The sequence below is a fragment of the Sus scrofa genome, chromosome 8 (assembly GCF_000003025.6).
Source record: "Sus scrofa isolate TJ Tabasco breed Duroc chromosome 8, Sscrofa11.1, whole genome shotgun sequence".
Taxonomy (NCBI): Eukaryota; Metazoa; Chordata; class Mammalia; order Artiodactyla; family Suidae; genus Sus; species Sus scrofa.
The window spans coordinates 84,190,699-84,206,787 of NC_010450.4; the positions used below are offsets into that span (position 1 = coordinate 84,190,699).

The following is a 16,089-nucleotide window of genomic DNA, read 5'->3' on the forward strand; positions in this document are numbered from 1 at the left end:
AAACAGAAAGAAAGTAAGACTTTATGGGTAGGTTAAGGCCAGATTCTAAAAAGCCTTGATTGAACTCTCAAGGATGTTAAAATAAGTACCAAGAAAAGACTTATAATTGAGAATAAGTTACTAGTAATGTATAAGCTTCACGGGAAAGGAGTTCCCTTGTGGTGTAGCAAGTTAAGGATCTGGCATTGTCACTGCTATGGCTTGGGTTCAATCCCTGGCCTGGAAACTTCCACATGCCATGGGGGTGGCCAAAAAAAAAAAAAAAAAAAAAGATTCCCAGAAAAGGGAAGATGGGAATGCTGGGAGAAAAGTGATCAAAAGGATACCCATTCTGCCAAGGATGGTGCAAATGTATAATCTCAACTATCTCAACAACTAATGACAATGGAACATATACCCATGCTTTATCATCTCCAAGTATTCCATTTTTGAAAGTAAAAACTCATACTTCCTTGTATATCCCAAAACAACCTAACACAGTACCTTACAAAAAAAGTCACTAAATTTTGTGTTGACTAGAGGCTATACCTGTGTTAGAAGTTTCTCTTTTTCCTCTAACTCTTCATCGTTAAGGGGTTCAGCCTCATCAATTTTGAGCTGTTCTTCTTTTTGCGCCTGTGCTGCATTTGGTAGGTCAGGATTTCGAGGCACCTAAAGAACAAGTATTTCTCTGTGTTATCTATCAATCAATATATTTTAGGAAGCATGTGATGAACCAAACTATCAACCAGCTACATGACATTTCATGAGTTTTAATGAAACCATGAAAGAAAACAAACTGATATCCTACATTTATTTCAGTTAAAAACAAACTAGATTTAGTTATGAACAAAGTGCTACTTTTATTACCTTGTACCCAATTGTTTTTCTGTAATATAGAATTTCTTTTTCTAATAATTCAAATAGACGTGGAGGAAAGAACTGGAAATCCTGAACATTGGGTTGTTTTGGAGGTCGAGGAGCCTAAAGGGAAAAAAAAATTATATTGTCCGTAAAAACCAAACTACTTTGCTTTAAATCTATCTATCATCTTTCCTTCATTCTATCAACCATGACAGTCAATTCTGCAAGCAATTGAATAAATTTTCCACTAAAATTGAACAAACATTAATCAAATTTTAAATGCACACATTCAAAATTAATTTTTGGAAAACTTAACAAAAGTTGAAGGAAGTATTGTAAGAAATCACACAAAATCTAATTCTTAGTCTGATTTTATCACAAGAATATAGGAAGAAAAATAATTTATATTTCCAATATTTTTAGATAAGTGTGCTCTGTCAACTCACTTTGGGTGCTTTAGGTTCACTGACGCGAAGAGCTTCCCTGAAATAGGCATCAACAGCATAGTTGGCTTTTCTTTCTCGTTTAGGTGGTTCAATCCACTCTGTGAATGCAATCTGGCACATGGGAAACAATTCAAATCACCAACTTTATTATACAGTCGCAAATCTTACATGAATGCAACTCCTGTGTGCAATACAACAACTGTTATTTACAACTGCGAAGATACTCATGAAATCCTATGTGCTCTATGAGGCTAGAGACTATGTTATTAACACATAAGATGCTGTCTAGTGAATAAGCAAGACATTCTCTAAATATTTGACCAAATTAATGACAACGGAATGAAAAAAAAATATTATAAAAGGTATGCTACAACCCAAATTAGGAACGAAACGTAGATATATATTTAGCCTAGAAAAAAACCCTAAAGAATAAATACATCAAAATGTTAAAAGAGAAAGCATCAGAATTTTTTTTCTAATTTTCCTTTATAATAGCAAGTATTACTTATGAAATTAGGAAGTTCTTCCCTTTAATTATTATCAGCCAATTCTGCTGGTTTTTTTTAAAAAAGAAAATCTAGTAAAGTTGCAAAAAAATTTTTTGGCAATAGTTTTAATGTTTGAATGTTTAATGTTTAAATATTATAACCACCCCACACAATATATTTCACTTTAACAGAATACATAAACTTTAAAGCATTCAAGAGTTTACCACATGAAAACCTGGCATTAAATTTAACACAAAAATGAAAATAATTTAGACATGAGTAAACAGAAATGACTGCTGTTCATGACAAGCATCATACTTAACACTTTAAATTCCAACTTTCAAGTAACCATAACCTCGTCCTAAATTACCTTTTGTTTTTCTCTATAATCTTCTCCTTCAAAGTTATAAACACTTGACTCTGTATCCATTGTAAAGTTTCTAAGTGAGCTTTCACCCATCTTGGAGAGCTTTTCATTCATCTCTGCAGTCTAGCAAACAAAAGAAATGTCATATTAGATTGAGAATTTAAAAAGCATAAGAACTGTAGTCCAAATGATTAGGCTTTACAGTATATAAAAACTTCCGTGGAAATAACATTATCTATGACCCATGTAACAGTTTCCTCAAACAGGTCTGGTTTGATATATGTTATGTATTAAAAACATAATGTAATCTGCATCTCACCTTCTTGGCACCTCTTTCCAAAATACCATCAATATCCTCATCAGTAATCTCACTTTCCTTTGAAGCAAATACATGTGTTGCCCCATGCCTTATCATTTGAAGCATTTCATCTTTCCCGATTTTGTTAAGATTCTGATCCACAAGTCTTCCTGAAAAAAAATTTTGTTGTCTAATGTTAATCAAACAAATCTTAGTTTAGTGGAAACTTGAATTTTTTATTGAATTTTTTAAATGTCAGCTATAATACCATGCAATTTACTCCCAAACATCAATCATTTGTTTATTCACATCTGATAATTTTCACTTTTATATAAAATGCCAGATTCTTTTTTTTGGCTGCCCCATGGAATATGGAAGTTCCCGAGCAAGGAATCATATCCAAGCCACAGTTGTGATGCCACAGTGACAGCAATGCTGGATCGTTAACCCCTCTGCCGGCCAGGGATCAAACCTCTGTCCCAGAGCTCCAAAAACACTGCTGATCCTATTGCACCAACTCCAAAATGCCAAATTCTAAGTCATAAGTTTTGAAATATTTCTAAAGCATACATATTATATAATAAGGCCTATTGAATACTGTATCTCAATAAAATATACCCTTTTGTGTGGGGAGAATAAGAGATATTTGGGATATTTGAAAACCAAAGTTATTATCAATTTTTTTAAGTATCAACAGATGAAAGCATTATAAATACAAGAAGTTTCTGATATGCAGAAAACTGGTCAGTATTATCACTAATACTCCCAAATCAGCCTTTTCTACTTAGAAAAGTAAAGCACAAAAACCTTCTTATTGTCAAACTTCAATAACCATTCACACATCACTTATGATTGCAATTTTCCTACTTCAACCAACTTGTAATGAGTGGATAAGCTACAAGTGTATATCTCATATTTTTAACTATGTCCCTTAGTTCAAGAAACAGTTAACACAGAGATATAAAACTAAGACTTGCTGTTAGACTAATATGTCTATAAATAGGATTAATAAAACTACTAACACAAAATTTTGCTCCAAAATTTGCTCCAGTAAATATTAAAAAAAAAAACCCTAAAAGATTCAGCTTCTCTAAGCTGACTGCAAATGAATCAATTTTTTTCAATCTTAAAAAAGTGCTTCATAGACAAAAATAAGTGAGAACAAGAATCATGAGGCAAATGATTTTCTAAAAAGCATGTATGAATCTGAGGGGAAAAACCAGCCAGTATATCACTCAAGAAAAATAACATTTGGCAGACCCCAGAAGTTCCCAGAGAATTTCCTAATTAAATATTTTACTATAATAGTTAATATAGTTAGTGCTTGATCCCCCAGATGAGTCACTTCCCATATATATAAATATATATAAATGTAGACAAGTGACACTGTACCACCTCTGATGCCAACCTCAAGTTGGTAGGAAGACTAAAAAAGATAATATGCAGTATTTAAATATTTAGCACACTGCTTGGTACAAAGTAAGCCCTCTACGTTAAGTAATTAATAACGGAAATAACTGATGATGAGCAATCATTTATTGTCATTAAGGATATATGCATGTATGTGACTAACTCTATGGCTAGCATTATGGGATATCAAAGAAAGGTAACATTCCCTTCCTTACAAGGGAAATGAGAGACTGGTTGACAAAATCAAAACACAAAAATGGAATAATCGCAGTATATGTAACTTTGTGGTCACATAAAATGCATAGGTCATAAGAAAAGAAAGGAAAGGAACAATGTGTTTTTTCATTTTTATATTTTACATATCCCATCACAAACTTCATTTTAAGCTTCAGAAACATAAATGTCTTCCTTGAAAGCTGATCTCGTGTGAAAACTTGGAAGTTCCCTTCAATTAATTCAAAATGAAGTCCCACTCTCACCACCTAGTCCTATTTACATAAATGTTTATTCTGTGCCTTGCTCTCTCACTAAATTATAAACTCCTTGAAAAGTAACACTGGTTGGTTTCAGTCACCATTATATTCTCAGCACTAAGAACAATGCCTGGCATCTGGCAGGTGCTCAAAAGTTATAAACTAGAAAAAAGAACTATGAGTTTTTTTCCCTCCTCTTCTATATGCCCCTGAGTAATCAAGTGTTAGTACATGAATATCATACTCACCACAGCTGTATTTAATATGTACCACACTGAATTACTGGGTATTTTATAAATATTATCCCCTTTAATCCTTAAAAATCCTAAAAAGTAGTTCTTTTTATCCCCACATAACAGATAAACAGGCTCGGATAGTGTAAAAGAATTGATGACTAGCAGAGTCAATATTCAAACTTCAAAGTTCCTGAGCCCAAACCCATGCACTTGACACAAAGCTTACTTTGGTCTGGAATATAAATATTATTGACTGGTAGCTTGATTCAACACATGTTTAACAATAAGATAAATAAAAAATTCAGGAAAAAAATGGTATCAATCCAACTTGGAAAATTTTTAAAGCCTTAAGGCTCACCTTGTTGGATGACTATGGAATCCAGTCTGAGTTTCATCTCAGCACGTTCCACTATTCTTTCTTCTACTGTGTTATCAGTTATGAAGCGGAACACTCTGACTGTCTTGGTTTGTCCAATTCTATGGGCTCGGTCCTAGGAAAATAACCATGTGACTTTGAATACAGTTAAAAATTCACATAAATAACATTTGAAAGTATACACTGAAAAACAAAATTAAAATTTCTCATGTAAAATGCATTTTAAAAATACTTAACAAGACAACAACTCCCCTGAAATCAATAAAGTTATGCTACTTGATCGAGTGCGGGCCAATGAATGTGGGGACACTTTCAGTTCTGACCCACAAAACAATTTCCTGGGCAATCCCCAGCTTTCTCTCCTCCCCCCCTTCCTGCTAACAGGATGAAGAGGATATAACTGAGACCGTAAGGTCCTAAGACATGGCAAAGCTCTAAAATGGAAATAGCCGATTTAGATAGAAGATCACCTGCAAAAAATCCTCACTGAACTATTAAGTCAGAGCAAATAAAATTCTACTGGATCAAGTCACGGACATTTGTAGACCGTTTACTAGCTTACTCAAACTAAAACATCTATCAAGCTCAGAATATATTTGTTATTTCTTACCATAGCCTGAAGATCTACTTGGGGATTCCAATCTGAGTCATACAAAATTACTACATCAGCGGTAGCAAGATTGATGCCAAGACCACCAGCACGTGTGCTTAACATGAAAACAAACTTTGTGCTATTTGGTTCATTGTATGCATTGATGGACTCCTACAGACATAAAATACAACAGATGTCAGAAAATTATTTTATCTGGTAATTTTTCTAATCTCCCCTCCCCAGATTTTACTCACTTGTCTCTCATCATGGGGTGTCTGCCCATCCAACCTACAATACTCATAATTTCTCCACATGCAATAATCTTCCAAAATATCCAACACCCTTGTCATCTGACTGAAGATTAGTACTCGTGAACCTGTTGGTGAATACAACAGCACTTTAATAGACACTTCAAAAGCTGAAACATTTATTTGAAATTTAAGGCCAACCAAGACCAGCTCCCCCCTTAATTCCAGGTTACCTAGTTGGTTACAAGGAAAAAACTGCACATTACTTATTCCCCAAGTCAGCCACTCCCCACATTTTTCCCATCAAGGCATATATAGAAAAGGGTAGTATTTATATACAACACACTAAGGTACACAGAAAAGATTATTTGCCTCTGGTCTGGGAGGTCTTGCCATCCCCAAAGCTGAGAGAATCATTACCTTTTTGTCTCACACACTTAAAAATAAACTTCTACCACAATTCTTCCCTCTGCATGGCCCCACAGACGCCAACACACAGCCAATACCCTGGGTCTCATTCTAGTGCTAAAGACCCATTCCAGATGGGAGAACCATACATGTGTGGCTCACATCTACAGTGATCTTCCTTCTCTTAGCCATGACTCAAATTATTCAACTCCCTTCCATTTCTTCAGCCAGCTGGACAATGCCTTCAGTAGGAATATGAAGACAAAGGGATCATTTTGAAAAATGATTATGAAAGTGTCTTAGAAATTGAGGCTGGTAAATCTGCTCTCGTCCCAACTTCTCATACCCTAAATGTCCAAGGGGGTCAGTAGTCTCCTACCAAGTTCTTGCCATATTCAATTTCTTTAATTACTTAACTTTTAAGGAGAGCATATTAGAAAACACATTTCACAAAAAGGTATGAAATGGAAAAAAATTCACTGACAACTCTTAGAATTTTCATCATATCCTAGAGGAAATTCACCTACTGGTACAATTTTCATTCTTATCAAAATATACAGGGAAACACAAATGGAAAAATATAAAATCTGACTGTATACTTCATATTACAGAATGAGTAATTTCAGTATGAAATGCCTTGGTGTATGGGATTTGGTTCAAAATAATCTGGGAGGAAGAAAGCAAGGATGATATAGATGAAAACAAATTTTGCAGTGAGTTTATAATCACTGAAGCTGCAAATTCTACCTTCATATAATTTAAATAATATCTGTACACATACTCACTTTCACATAAAATGCCAATGTGTTAAAAACAAAAGTGCTTTGGGTCAATGCACATAACATTTAATTAAAAATCCACATGAAGAGATGAGAAACAATGTAACAAAAAGGCTCTGGAAACTTTGAATGGGTGGGAAGAGTATTCTTCGCATGTTATAACAAAAAGTTAGTATTTCTAGGAAATACTTAAAATGAAAATGCCCCCCTCAAATCCAGGAAGTGTGGCTGCCCTAACTACTGCTTACTTTATAAAAGATTTAAGGCTTAAAACTGGGGTGGGGGTGGGGGGAATCTGGAGTTCAGACAACCAATAGAAGTTTTTAAAATTCCACTCTTGGAACTTGAGAGAGTGCCAGGGTAGTCATATCATAGTATAGTGCTCTTTCATTTTAACACAGAATCTTAGAACAGTTCCCATTACTTCTCCATTTAATACCAGTAACATAGGTACCTTTTTTTTTTTTTTTTTTTTTTTTGTCTTTTGTCTTTTTGTTGTTGTTGTTGTTGCTATTTCTTGGGCCGCTCCCATGGCATATGGAGGTTCCCAGGCTAGGGGTTGAATCGGAGCTGTAGCCACCAGCCTACGCCAGAGCCACAGCAACACGGGATCCGAGCCGCGTCTGTCTGCAACCTACACCACAGCTCACGGCAACGGCGGATCGTTAACCCACTGAGCAAGGGCAGGGACCGAACCCGCAACCTCATGGTTCCCAGTCGGATTCGTTAACCACTGCGCCACGACGGGAACTCCCCTTTTTTTTTTTTTAATAAATATAAATGATTTAAAAATGTTGTGCTAATTTCTGCTGTAGAGTAGAGTGACTGGTACCTTGCTCTTTTAATTTAGGGAGCAGTTTGTCTAACACCACCATTTTGCCACTGTTGGTAACTAGATGCATGTCCGTTGTATAAGGTGGACCAGGTTCAGCTCCATCAAATAGATATGGATGATTACAGCACTTCCTCAACTGCATCAAGATGTTCAACAGCCTCATTTTGTCCATCTTCCCTGCAGAGTTTAGTATATCTATATCCTTCATTAATATCCGAGTATACCTATCAAGAAGAAAAACATCTTAAGAAGGTTCAAACGTTTCTGGACCCATCCCTGCCACTTTAAATACAGAACCCCCTTCCCTATTCTCAACCTCAAAATACCTTTAAGAAACAATGCAACAACTTCTAAGGTGTAGTTAGGAGTCTATCACCTATAACCTCTTTCTTTCTTCTTGTTTCTCTTATAACCCCTCTGCCCAGTGTTCTAATGTCCATGTTTAATGCTTTGGGCCTTTAGGCGCAAAGAGTAGATTCGTCTCTTGAGATGAATTTAAACAAAATGGTGTGACACAAAATTTTTCCGGAATAAAACCAAATTTAAAAACTAAGTTTTAAACATAATTTTAATCCATAGTCTTTTCTGACAGAAGAGTGCCACTATTCCATTATAATTCAATGTAGCTAGTATAACATTTGAATAAGAACATTAAGATCTAAGAAGAGAGAAAGAATCATGAGAACATGAGACATGGTGATGAAAAGAAGAAGAATACAATGAGATTTAAATATAAGTAAAAGTACATGGGGTAGAGGGGAAGGAGGGGACAGTTAAGGCTGGCTTATGAAAAGCCTTCAATGTATACTAAGAAGTTAGATATTATCCTAAAGAAAAGAGCAATCTGTCTAAGCTGCAAAGTTTTAGGACCTTGAATTCTCTGAGCAAAATAACTTAAATAACTGAAGCAATCTATGCTTAACTCCAATTATGGGGCACAAAATATTCAGGGCAGACCTTTCCAACACAATTGTGACTGAGAGAAAGTTCACCAACATGTTTATAATCACTAAAAAAGATGTCTTTCCTCAGCAGTGACTCGTATCTTAACTCTGTATTTTAGAGCCATACAAGACAGGTCTAACATCTCTGCTACCCTATGAAAACGTTTCAAAAGTTTTGAGGACATTTAGAATGGCTATCTTCTACCATGATCATCTCTCCCCCAGACAACACGCCCATTTGCCTTGTAGCTTTTCTGTCCTTTTACCAACAACTCCAGCCTCCTGCAAATACTGATCAAGATTAAGTATGGAACTGAATATATCTGAGATGTGATACAATCAATAAAGAACAGGGTGGCTATTTATTACCCTCCGCTGAACACTACACTAAGTCAGTCGCTTCTAGACCTCACAATTTCTTTTTTTTTTTTGCCTTTTTTTTTGCTATTTCTTGGGCCGCTCCCACAGCATATGGAGGTTCCCAGGCTAGGGGTCCAATCCGAGCTGTAGCCACCGGCCTACGCCAGAGCCACAGCAACGCGGGATCCGAGCAGCATCTGCGACCTACACCACAGCTCACGGCAACGCCGGATCGTTAACCCACTGAGCAAGGGCAGGGACCGAACCCGCAACCTCATGGTTCCTGGTCGGATTCGTTAACCACTGCGCCATGATGGGAACTCCAGACCTCACAATTTCATACTCTCATAAACTTTAAAAAACAGAAAAAAAAAGAAGAAGAAAAAAACTTACGAAGTTTTCAACTTTTTTAGTATGCCCTATGCTGCTGTTTAAAAATAGCAACACATATGTCATCACCATAATTTCAGAAAAGGACATTTTATGCTGCCTAAAATAAAAAAATCAACTCAGAATGGAGTCTTTTAAATTAAATAAATGTAGAGAAAAGAGAAAACACTTAAATTTTCTCCTATCTCTACAACCTCCAGCTTCATTAGGAGCTAGCACTAGTACATAATCCAGGATTTATAAACCACCAAGTTAACCACATGTCTCCTGTCTGGGCCATAAGCGCTTCTTTTTAAAAAAACTTGAGTAGAGGGCTTTAAATGTATCCCTATTTAATGCCAAGTTTAACCTCTGAATTCCTAAACTGCCCAACCTGATTCTGTTATCTAGTAAGACTGTATCACAAATTTGATTAGCAAGTCCTAGGTTACATGATTGGAAAACCCCTCAGGCAGAATTCTATCCAGTAAGCAGAATTCCTTGACCATACAAATTAGTAAAACAAAACACAAATGAAGTTAGTGAAGAATCAAGAATCATTTCAAAAATGTCTCAGAATACATACCATTCTCTTTGCATTTTACTGAGACCCACATAGATTTTTACTTCCTTCTTTGGAGGCAAACTCTTCTCAACATCAGCCTTAATTCGACGAAGGAGGAATGGACGCAAAACCTTAAAAAAGCAAAAAGAAATGGAGATGAACTTATCTGTAAGGCAAGTATTATTTCAGAATCTCCAAAGTGTCTTTTAAATATAGAGAAGGAGTTCCATCGTGGCTCAGTGGTTAACGAATCCGACTAGGAACCATGAGGTTGCAGGTTCGATCCCTGCCCTTGCTCAGTGGGTTAACGATCCGGCGTTGCCGTGAGCTGTGGTGTAGGTCGCAGACGTGGCTCGGATCCTGCGTTGCTGTGGCTCTGGTGTAGACTGGTGGCTATAGCTCTGATTAGACCCCTAGCCTGGGAACCTCCATATGCCGCGGAAGCATCCCAAGAAATGGCAAAAAGACAAAAATAAATAAATACATAAATAAATAAATATAGAGAAATTTATGATTATCAAATGATTCTCAGGACTTCTCCCTTCCAAATACATAATTTATTATTACTGATTTTCTGAGGGGTAATAATGTTAAGATGATTATCCAATATATATAATGAGGCATACTTGATATACTGTCATAAAATATTTAAAAAGTAGTAAAATAGTAAATTTTAAAGACATTAACTGTCTTTCAGGTTTAAAACTAGCTGCATGCACACAGACTAATATTACTTCAGAAACGGCTAAATCCACATTAAGATATATTCATGGTTACAGCTTTAAAATTTACTACACCCTTTTGTTACAGAAGTAGACCAAATGTAAAGTATACAAACCATGAATATACAATTCAATGTTCATCAACTACACATACCTATATATCCATCTCCTAGACAAATCGACCATCCCATACATTCTTCTGTGAAGTTCCCAGTCACTGTTCCCTTTACTCCCCAAAGATAAGCAATACTCTCACTTCTTATCATCATAAATTAGTTTTGCCTGTTTTTAACTTTACATAGACTCATACAGTATATGCCCATTTATATCTTGTTTTTTATTACACAACATTACATTTGTAAGACATACCCATGTTGTATGTAGTTCATTTTCATAAAATAATTATAAATATCTATAAAACTAAAGATAGCCTTTTTATCTTCATTCTATTTACACTAGCTTATAAAAATACAATCATCATGAAAAATAAAAACTGGTGAGAACAGTAATAAGCAACATTTCTCTAACATCATCATATAAGGAAGCTAGCGCAGCACTAGCTGAAGGCCAGCACCAACTGCACACACGTGAGTGAAGACCTCCAACCCCACTGGCCCTCTCTCAGAACTGCTTGGGTAAATCCAGGTAAAACCAACAAAAACTCAGTCAACTCATAAATTCTGAGGTTATTAAAATATACACAATTTAGGTTTTGGTGTGGGGATTTTTTTCAGGGAGGTGGGTGTTTACAACAATAGAAAATTCATACATCAAGTGAGAATTATCTCATTCCTAAGTCTACCCATGGGACTCTGAATACATTATTTCATTACAAGACCACAGGAGCCCAGCTGGGAATTTTAAGACAGAGCAAAAAGGCAGCTAGCTACCAGACCTGTTCTCCCTGGTTTGATAAGCATCTTCATACTACTCTGAACCAAATAAACAAAGCCAAACTAGCTGATTCTGTTGTGTGGGTTATTCAGAATGCTTTACCTGCACGTACCTATGTATTTATTAAAGCAGAGGTTACATATACACTCCATGATCCTTCAAATAAATTTAAATTGAGTGCATACATGCTTGAATTCCATCTAAACTGCAACAAGGTATCTAGGAGAGTACCTTAGAATACTTAACAAAATAAAATTTCAGTACATAGAAACTTAAAATACCTTAAAATTAATTTATAAAAAGAAATACCTGAACATTCATAAATTTTTAATTTTTCCCTACATAGCCATTTTGAGCTAGGCATTTTACTAAGTATACAAAGACAAATATAAGACATACTCTGCCTTTGTGTTTATACTGCAGTAGGAAAAATATCTGTAAATTAATTGTTTCTATACCCTGTGCAAAGTCCTATTATGTTAGAATGCTAAGAAAGTTAAAGACAGGATACACCAGAGCCGTTAGGCCAGCCTCAGCCTAGATGCAGTGGAAGTGACACCATCACTGATTCTAGGTATTATTAGTAAAGAGAGCAGGAAAGGGGATACTAGATGTGGCCAAAAAGGTAAGCAAAGAGACTGAAATTAGCAGAATGTTTACATAAAACTGACAGTGGTGTCAGCAATTCTAGAAAATTAAAGCTTGTATAAAAAGTGAAACAGAAGTTGGAAAATACCCGAAAGGCTATGATCTTGGAGTGGGAGGCAATTTTACCCTCCAGGGCATGTTTATAATGCCTAGAAACATTTATGATTGTCACAAATGAGGGCATACTACTGGCATCCGGTGTGTACAAGTGTCAGGAATGCTGTTAAACAAGAAAACCACCTTACCCATCCTGCAAAAAATTAACCCAGTCCAAAACGTCAACACCAACTGGGAAACCCTGAAGTAGGGCATAAAAGGCCTTACATGCCATGCTTACATGATTTATCCTGCTGGACAGGGTATCATAATATGAGGTCTGTTAGAGAAATTTCTACCTTTCTACCAACTTTCACTTGCAAATCTTCCTAAGAAGGAACAGAGCCATACTTCACAGCAAAAACATACCAACTCTGCGCACAATGAACTATTAGCAATTGGTTACACACAGTCACTGGATTTAAGAACACATGAACCTTCATTCTAGGTTTTTTTTTTGTCTTTTTGTCTTTTCTAGGGCCGCTCCCACGGCACATGGAGGTTCCCACATGGAGGTTCCCACGCTAGGAGTCTAATTGGAGCTGTAGCCGCCAGCCTACACCACAGCCACAGCAACTCGGGATCCAAGCTGCGTCTGTGACCTACACCACAGCTCATGGCAATGCCAGATCCTCAACCCACTGAGCAAGGCCAGGAATTGAACCTGCAACCTCATGGTTCCTAGTCAGATTTGTTAACCACTGCACCACGACGGGAACTCCTCATTCTAGGTTCTAAGGCTAAAACTGCCAAACATTATTACCCCTTCTCCTCATCATACAATTATGCAATTAGGTGGACAGGATTCAAACAGATCTGATTCTAAAGCCACTGTGCTTTTTTTGTCAACAGGAAAATAATCCACTAATTTAAATCTGTCTCATTTTCCCCAATTTTAGAAATATACTTTTAAATCCCACTCCAAAATACTTACCATATGAAGCCTCTCAACTAGCTTTTGATCCCCAAGGCAATTGTTTGTATCAAACCAGGAATCAAAGTCCTAAATTAAAAAACAAAAGGATACAATAAGATTGGAGATAACATTAACTACAAATACCAATTATCTAATTATAAAGCATATACCATGATTTCTAAAATTAATATTTGAGTTGTGAACCACAAAAATCATTTAGTTCAATTTCCTTTTTCATGTGCACTACTGAACTAATTTTAAATTAGTTTAAGAATCCTATTACTTCCTAAACATTTTTCTCAAAAACATTTAAGTTTCATAGTAAAAAGAAAACAGTTGGAAACTAAGTTACAAAGAATTAGAAAATCATATCTTGAATAAATATTCTTTTTCAGTTTCAGAAAAGCTTAAAAATTAAAACTACCTCACAGTTTGTTCTCTAAGACCACTCAGACTAAAAGTGAAATTCAGATTACCAGGATTTTGTTAGTATCTGGGTAGGATTTGAACAAGGACAGTTCCTCTATATCCTTACCTCTTTAGCATGTTTATTATATACAGCTGACCCTTGAAAAATGCAGAGGTTAGACAGACATACCAACACTCCATACAGGTAAAGATCCATATATACAGTAAGCCCTCCAACTGCACATCATGTAGTACTGTAGTATTTACTACTGAAAAAAACTATGTATAAGTGGACTCACTCAGTTCAAACTGAGTGTTGTTCAAGAGTCAACTGAATTTTAGTAAACACAATTTGCTTTGTTAGTAAACATAATTTTAGAATTCACTGTGTTAACTAAAACAAAGCTTTAAGAGATGATTAAATCAAACTGTCAATGAGGTAAAAAAATTCTCAAAAACAAAATCAAAATACATAAAAGCAAAACTAAAGTAGCTTGTTGACACTATCTATTAAGAACAATTTTCTTTAACCTTAAGATGATCCTTAACACAACAACAACAAAAAAAATCAATACCTTCTTTGAATAGGCTTTTCAAAATCACACATACACCCTTTAGCAACGAGAACAAAGGTTCAAAAATGAAATCTAGCCCAACAAAAAAATGAAATTACTAACAGCATAGATTCTGGACATAATACATACTATGCTCCTAAGAATAACAGTTCAAGTAGTTAATATTAATAAACAATTTCTTTCATGGAAAATATTTTATCAAATGCAAAGATTAAGTTCTATGTTTGTCAGACCATAAAAAAGAATGACTTGACAGATTTCACCAAATTTGAAGACCACCTTGGGGAGAGGCCATCCTGGGGACTTAACAGCACAAGCAACATGAAGTGCACAAATTCACTTGGGGAATACTCTTGAGTACCACACCTTAAAAACATCAGCAGTGCACCTACAGCCACTGAGACAATGTCAGATTAACATGACCGCCAAATAAGAATGCAAATCTGGGGAGTTCCCGTCATGGTTCAGTGGTAACAAACCCAATCAGGATCCATGAGGATGTGAATTCCACCCCCGGCCTTGCTTAGTGGGTTGAGGATCTGGTGTTGCCGTGAGCTGTGGTGTAAGTGACAGACACAGCTCAGATCCCATGTTGCTTCAGCTATGGCGGAGGCTGGCAGCTGCAGCTCCGATTCGACTCCTAGCCTGGGAACTCCCATATACCACGGGTGCAGCCCTAAAAAGCAAAAAAAAGAAAAAAAAAAGAATGCAAATCTCTGACACTTCAGAGAAAACAAACCATGATTTATAAAAAGAGACTGAAATCAAAGGCACAAAAGTAAACTCTCAGGATGCATACACAACTTGGTAGGCTACACTAGGGTAACTAAAAACATGAAAAAGAAATGATTATCTCAAGCAGTGCTGAAAGGCAGGACAATTTTTTAAATTTTTCTGGTTTTGAGATAAAATGACATACAGCACTGTGTAAGTTTAAGGTGGACAGCACAATGGTTTGACTTACACACATCATGCAATGATTATCACAATGTTTAGTAAACATCCATCATCTCATAGAAATATTAGGAAACAAGAAAGTTTTTTTCTTGTGACGAAAGCTCTCAGGATTTATTCTTTTATATGTAACATACAGCAGTGTTAATTATATTTATCATGCTGTATATGACATTTATGGTACTTATAACTGAAAGATAAGTATGTACAAGAAACTTTGTACCTTTAGATGCCTTCATCCAATCCCCCCATCCCCCACCTCCAGTGACCACAAATCTGACCTCTTTTTCTATATGTTCATTTGTTTGTATTCTGAAGTAGGCCAATTCTACTACAAAAATACATAGTATTTAAAACATTACTATTTCAACAATAATACTTACATCAGCTGAATTAAAGACATCTGGCAACAGAAAATTCAGAAGTGACCAAAGCTCATGCAAGTTGTTTTGAAGAGGTGTTCCAGTTAATAATAGTCGATTTGTAGTCTTGAATTCCCTCACTATTTCTGACAACTGAAACAAATTCATCATTAGAATGAGTATCCTGCATAATGATCAAATTCTAAAACAAAGGCACAAATGAGTTTCACTTCTAAGTATCAAATTACCTTGGATTTTTCATTTTTGATCCGGTGAGCTTCATCTATAACTAAGTACCTCCAATTAAATTTTTTGAAAACAGACTTCTCTTTAATAAGCATTTCATAAGACGTTACGCATACATCCCATTCTCCTGGTAGTAAAACATCTCTAACAAAAGCAGCCTATAGGAAAAGAAAAAAATTACATCATGCAAAAATAAACTATATGTTAAAATTTACTGATGACAACGACATA

At 35.7% G+C, this 16,089-nt stretch overlaps 1 protein-coding gene across 1 annotated transcript in view; it reads right to left on the minus strand.

The window, feature by feature from the left end:
* SMARCA5 (SWI/SNF related, matrix associated, actin dependent regulator of chromatin, subfamily a, member 5) overlaps positions 1-16,089 on the minus strand; it is a 40,372-nt gene that overhangs the window by 6,127 nt on the left and 18,156 nt on the right. Inside the window, exons 7-19 of the mRNA XM_003129174.5 lie at positions 15,861-16,016; positions 15,634-15,765; positions 13,332-13,400; positions 10,059-10,168; positions 7,797-8,023; positions 5,784-5,905; positions 5,548-5,700; positions 4,920-5,052; positions 2,464-2,612; positions 2,148-2,267; positions 1,290-1,400; positions 850-963; positions 529-651 (exon numbers count right to left, since the gene is read on the minus strand). Coding sequence (XP_003129222.2) covers positions 529-651; positions 850-963; positions 1,290-1,400; positions 2,148-2,267; positions 2,464-2,612; positions 4,920-5,052; positions 5,548-5,700; positions 5,784-5,905; positions 7,797-8,023; positions 10,059-10,168; positions 13,332-13,400; positions 15,634-15,765; positions 15,861-16,016 — 1,719 coding nt within the window. The remainder of the gene's footprint in view (positions 1-528; positions 652-849; positions 964-1,289; positions 1,401-2,147; positions 2,268-2,463; positions 2,613-4,919; positions 5,053-5,547; positions 5,701-5,783; positions 5,906-7,796; positions 8,024-10,058; positions 10,169-13,331; positions 13,401-15,633; positions 15,766-15,860; positions 16,017-16,089) is intronic.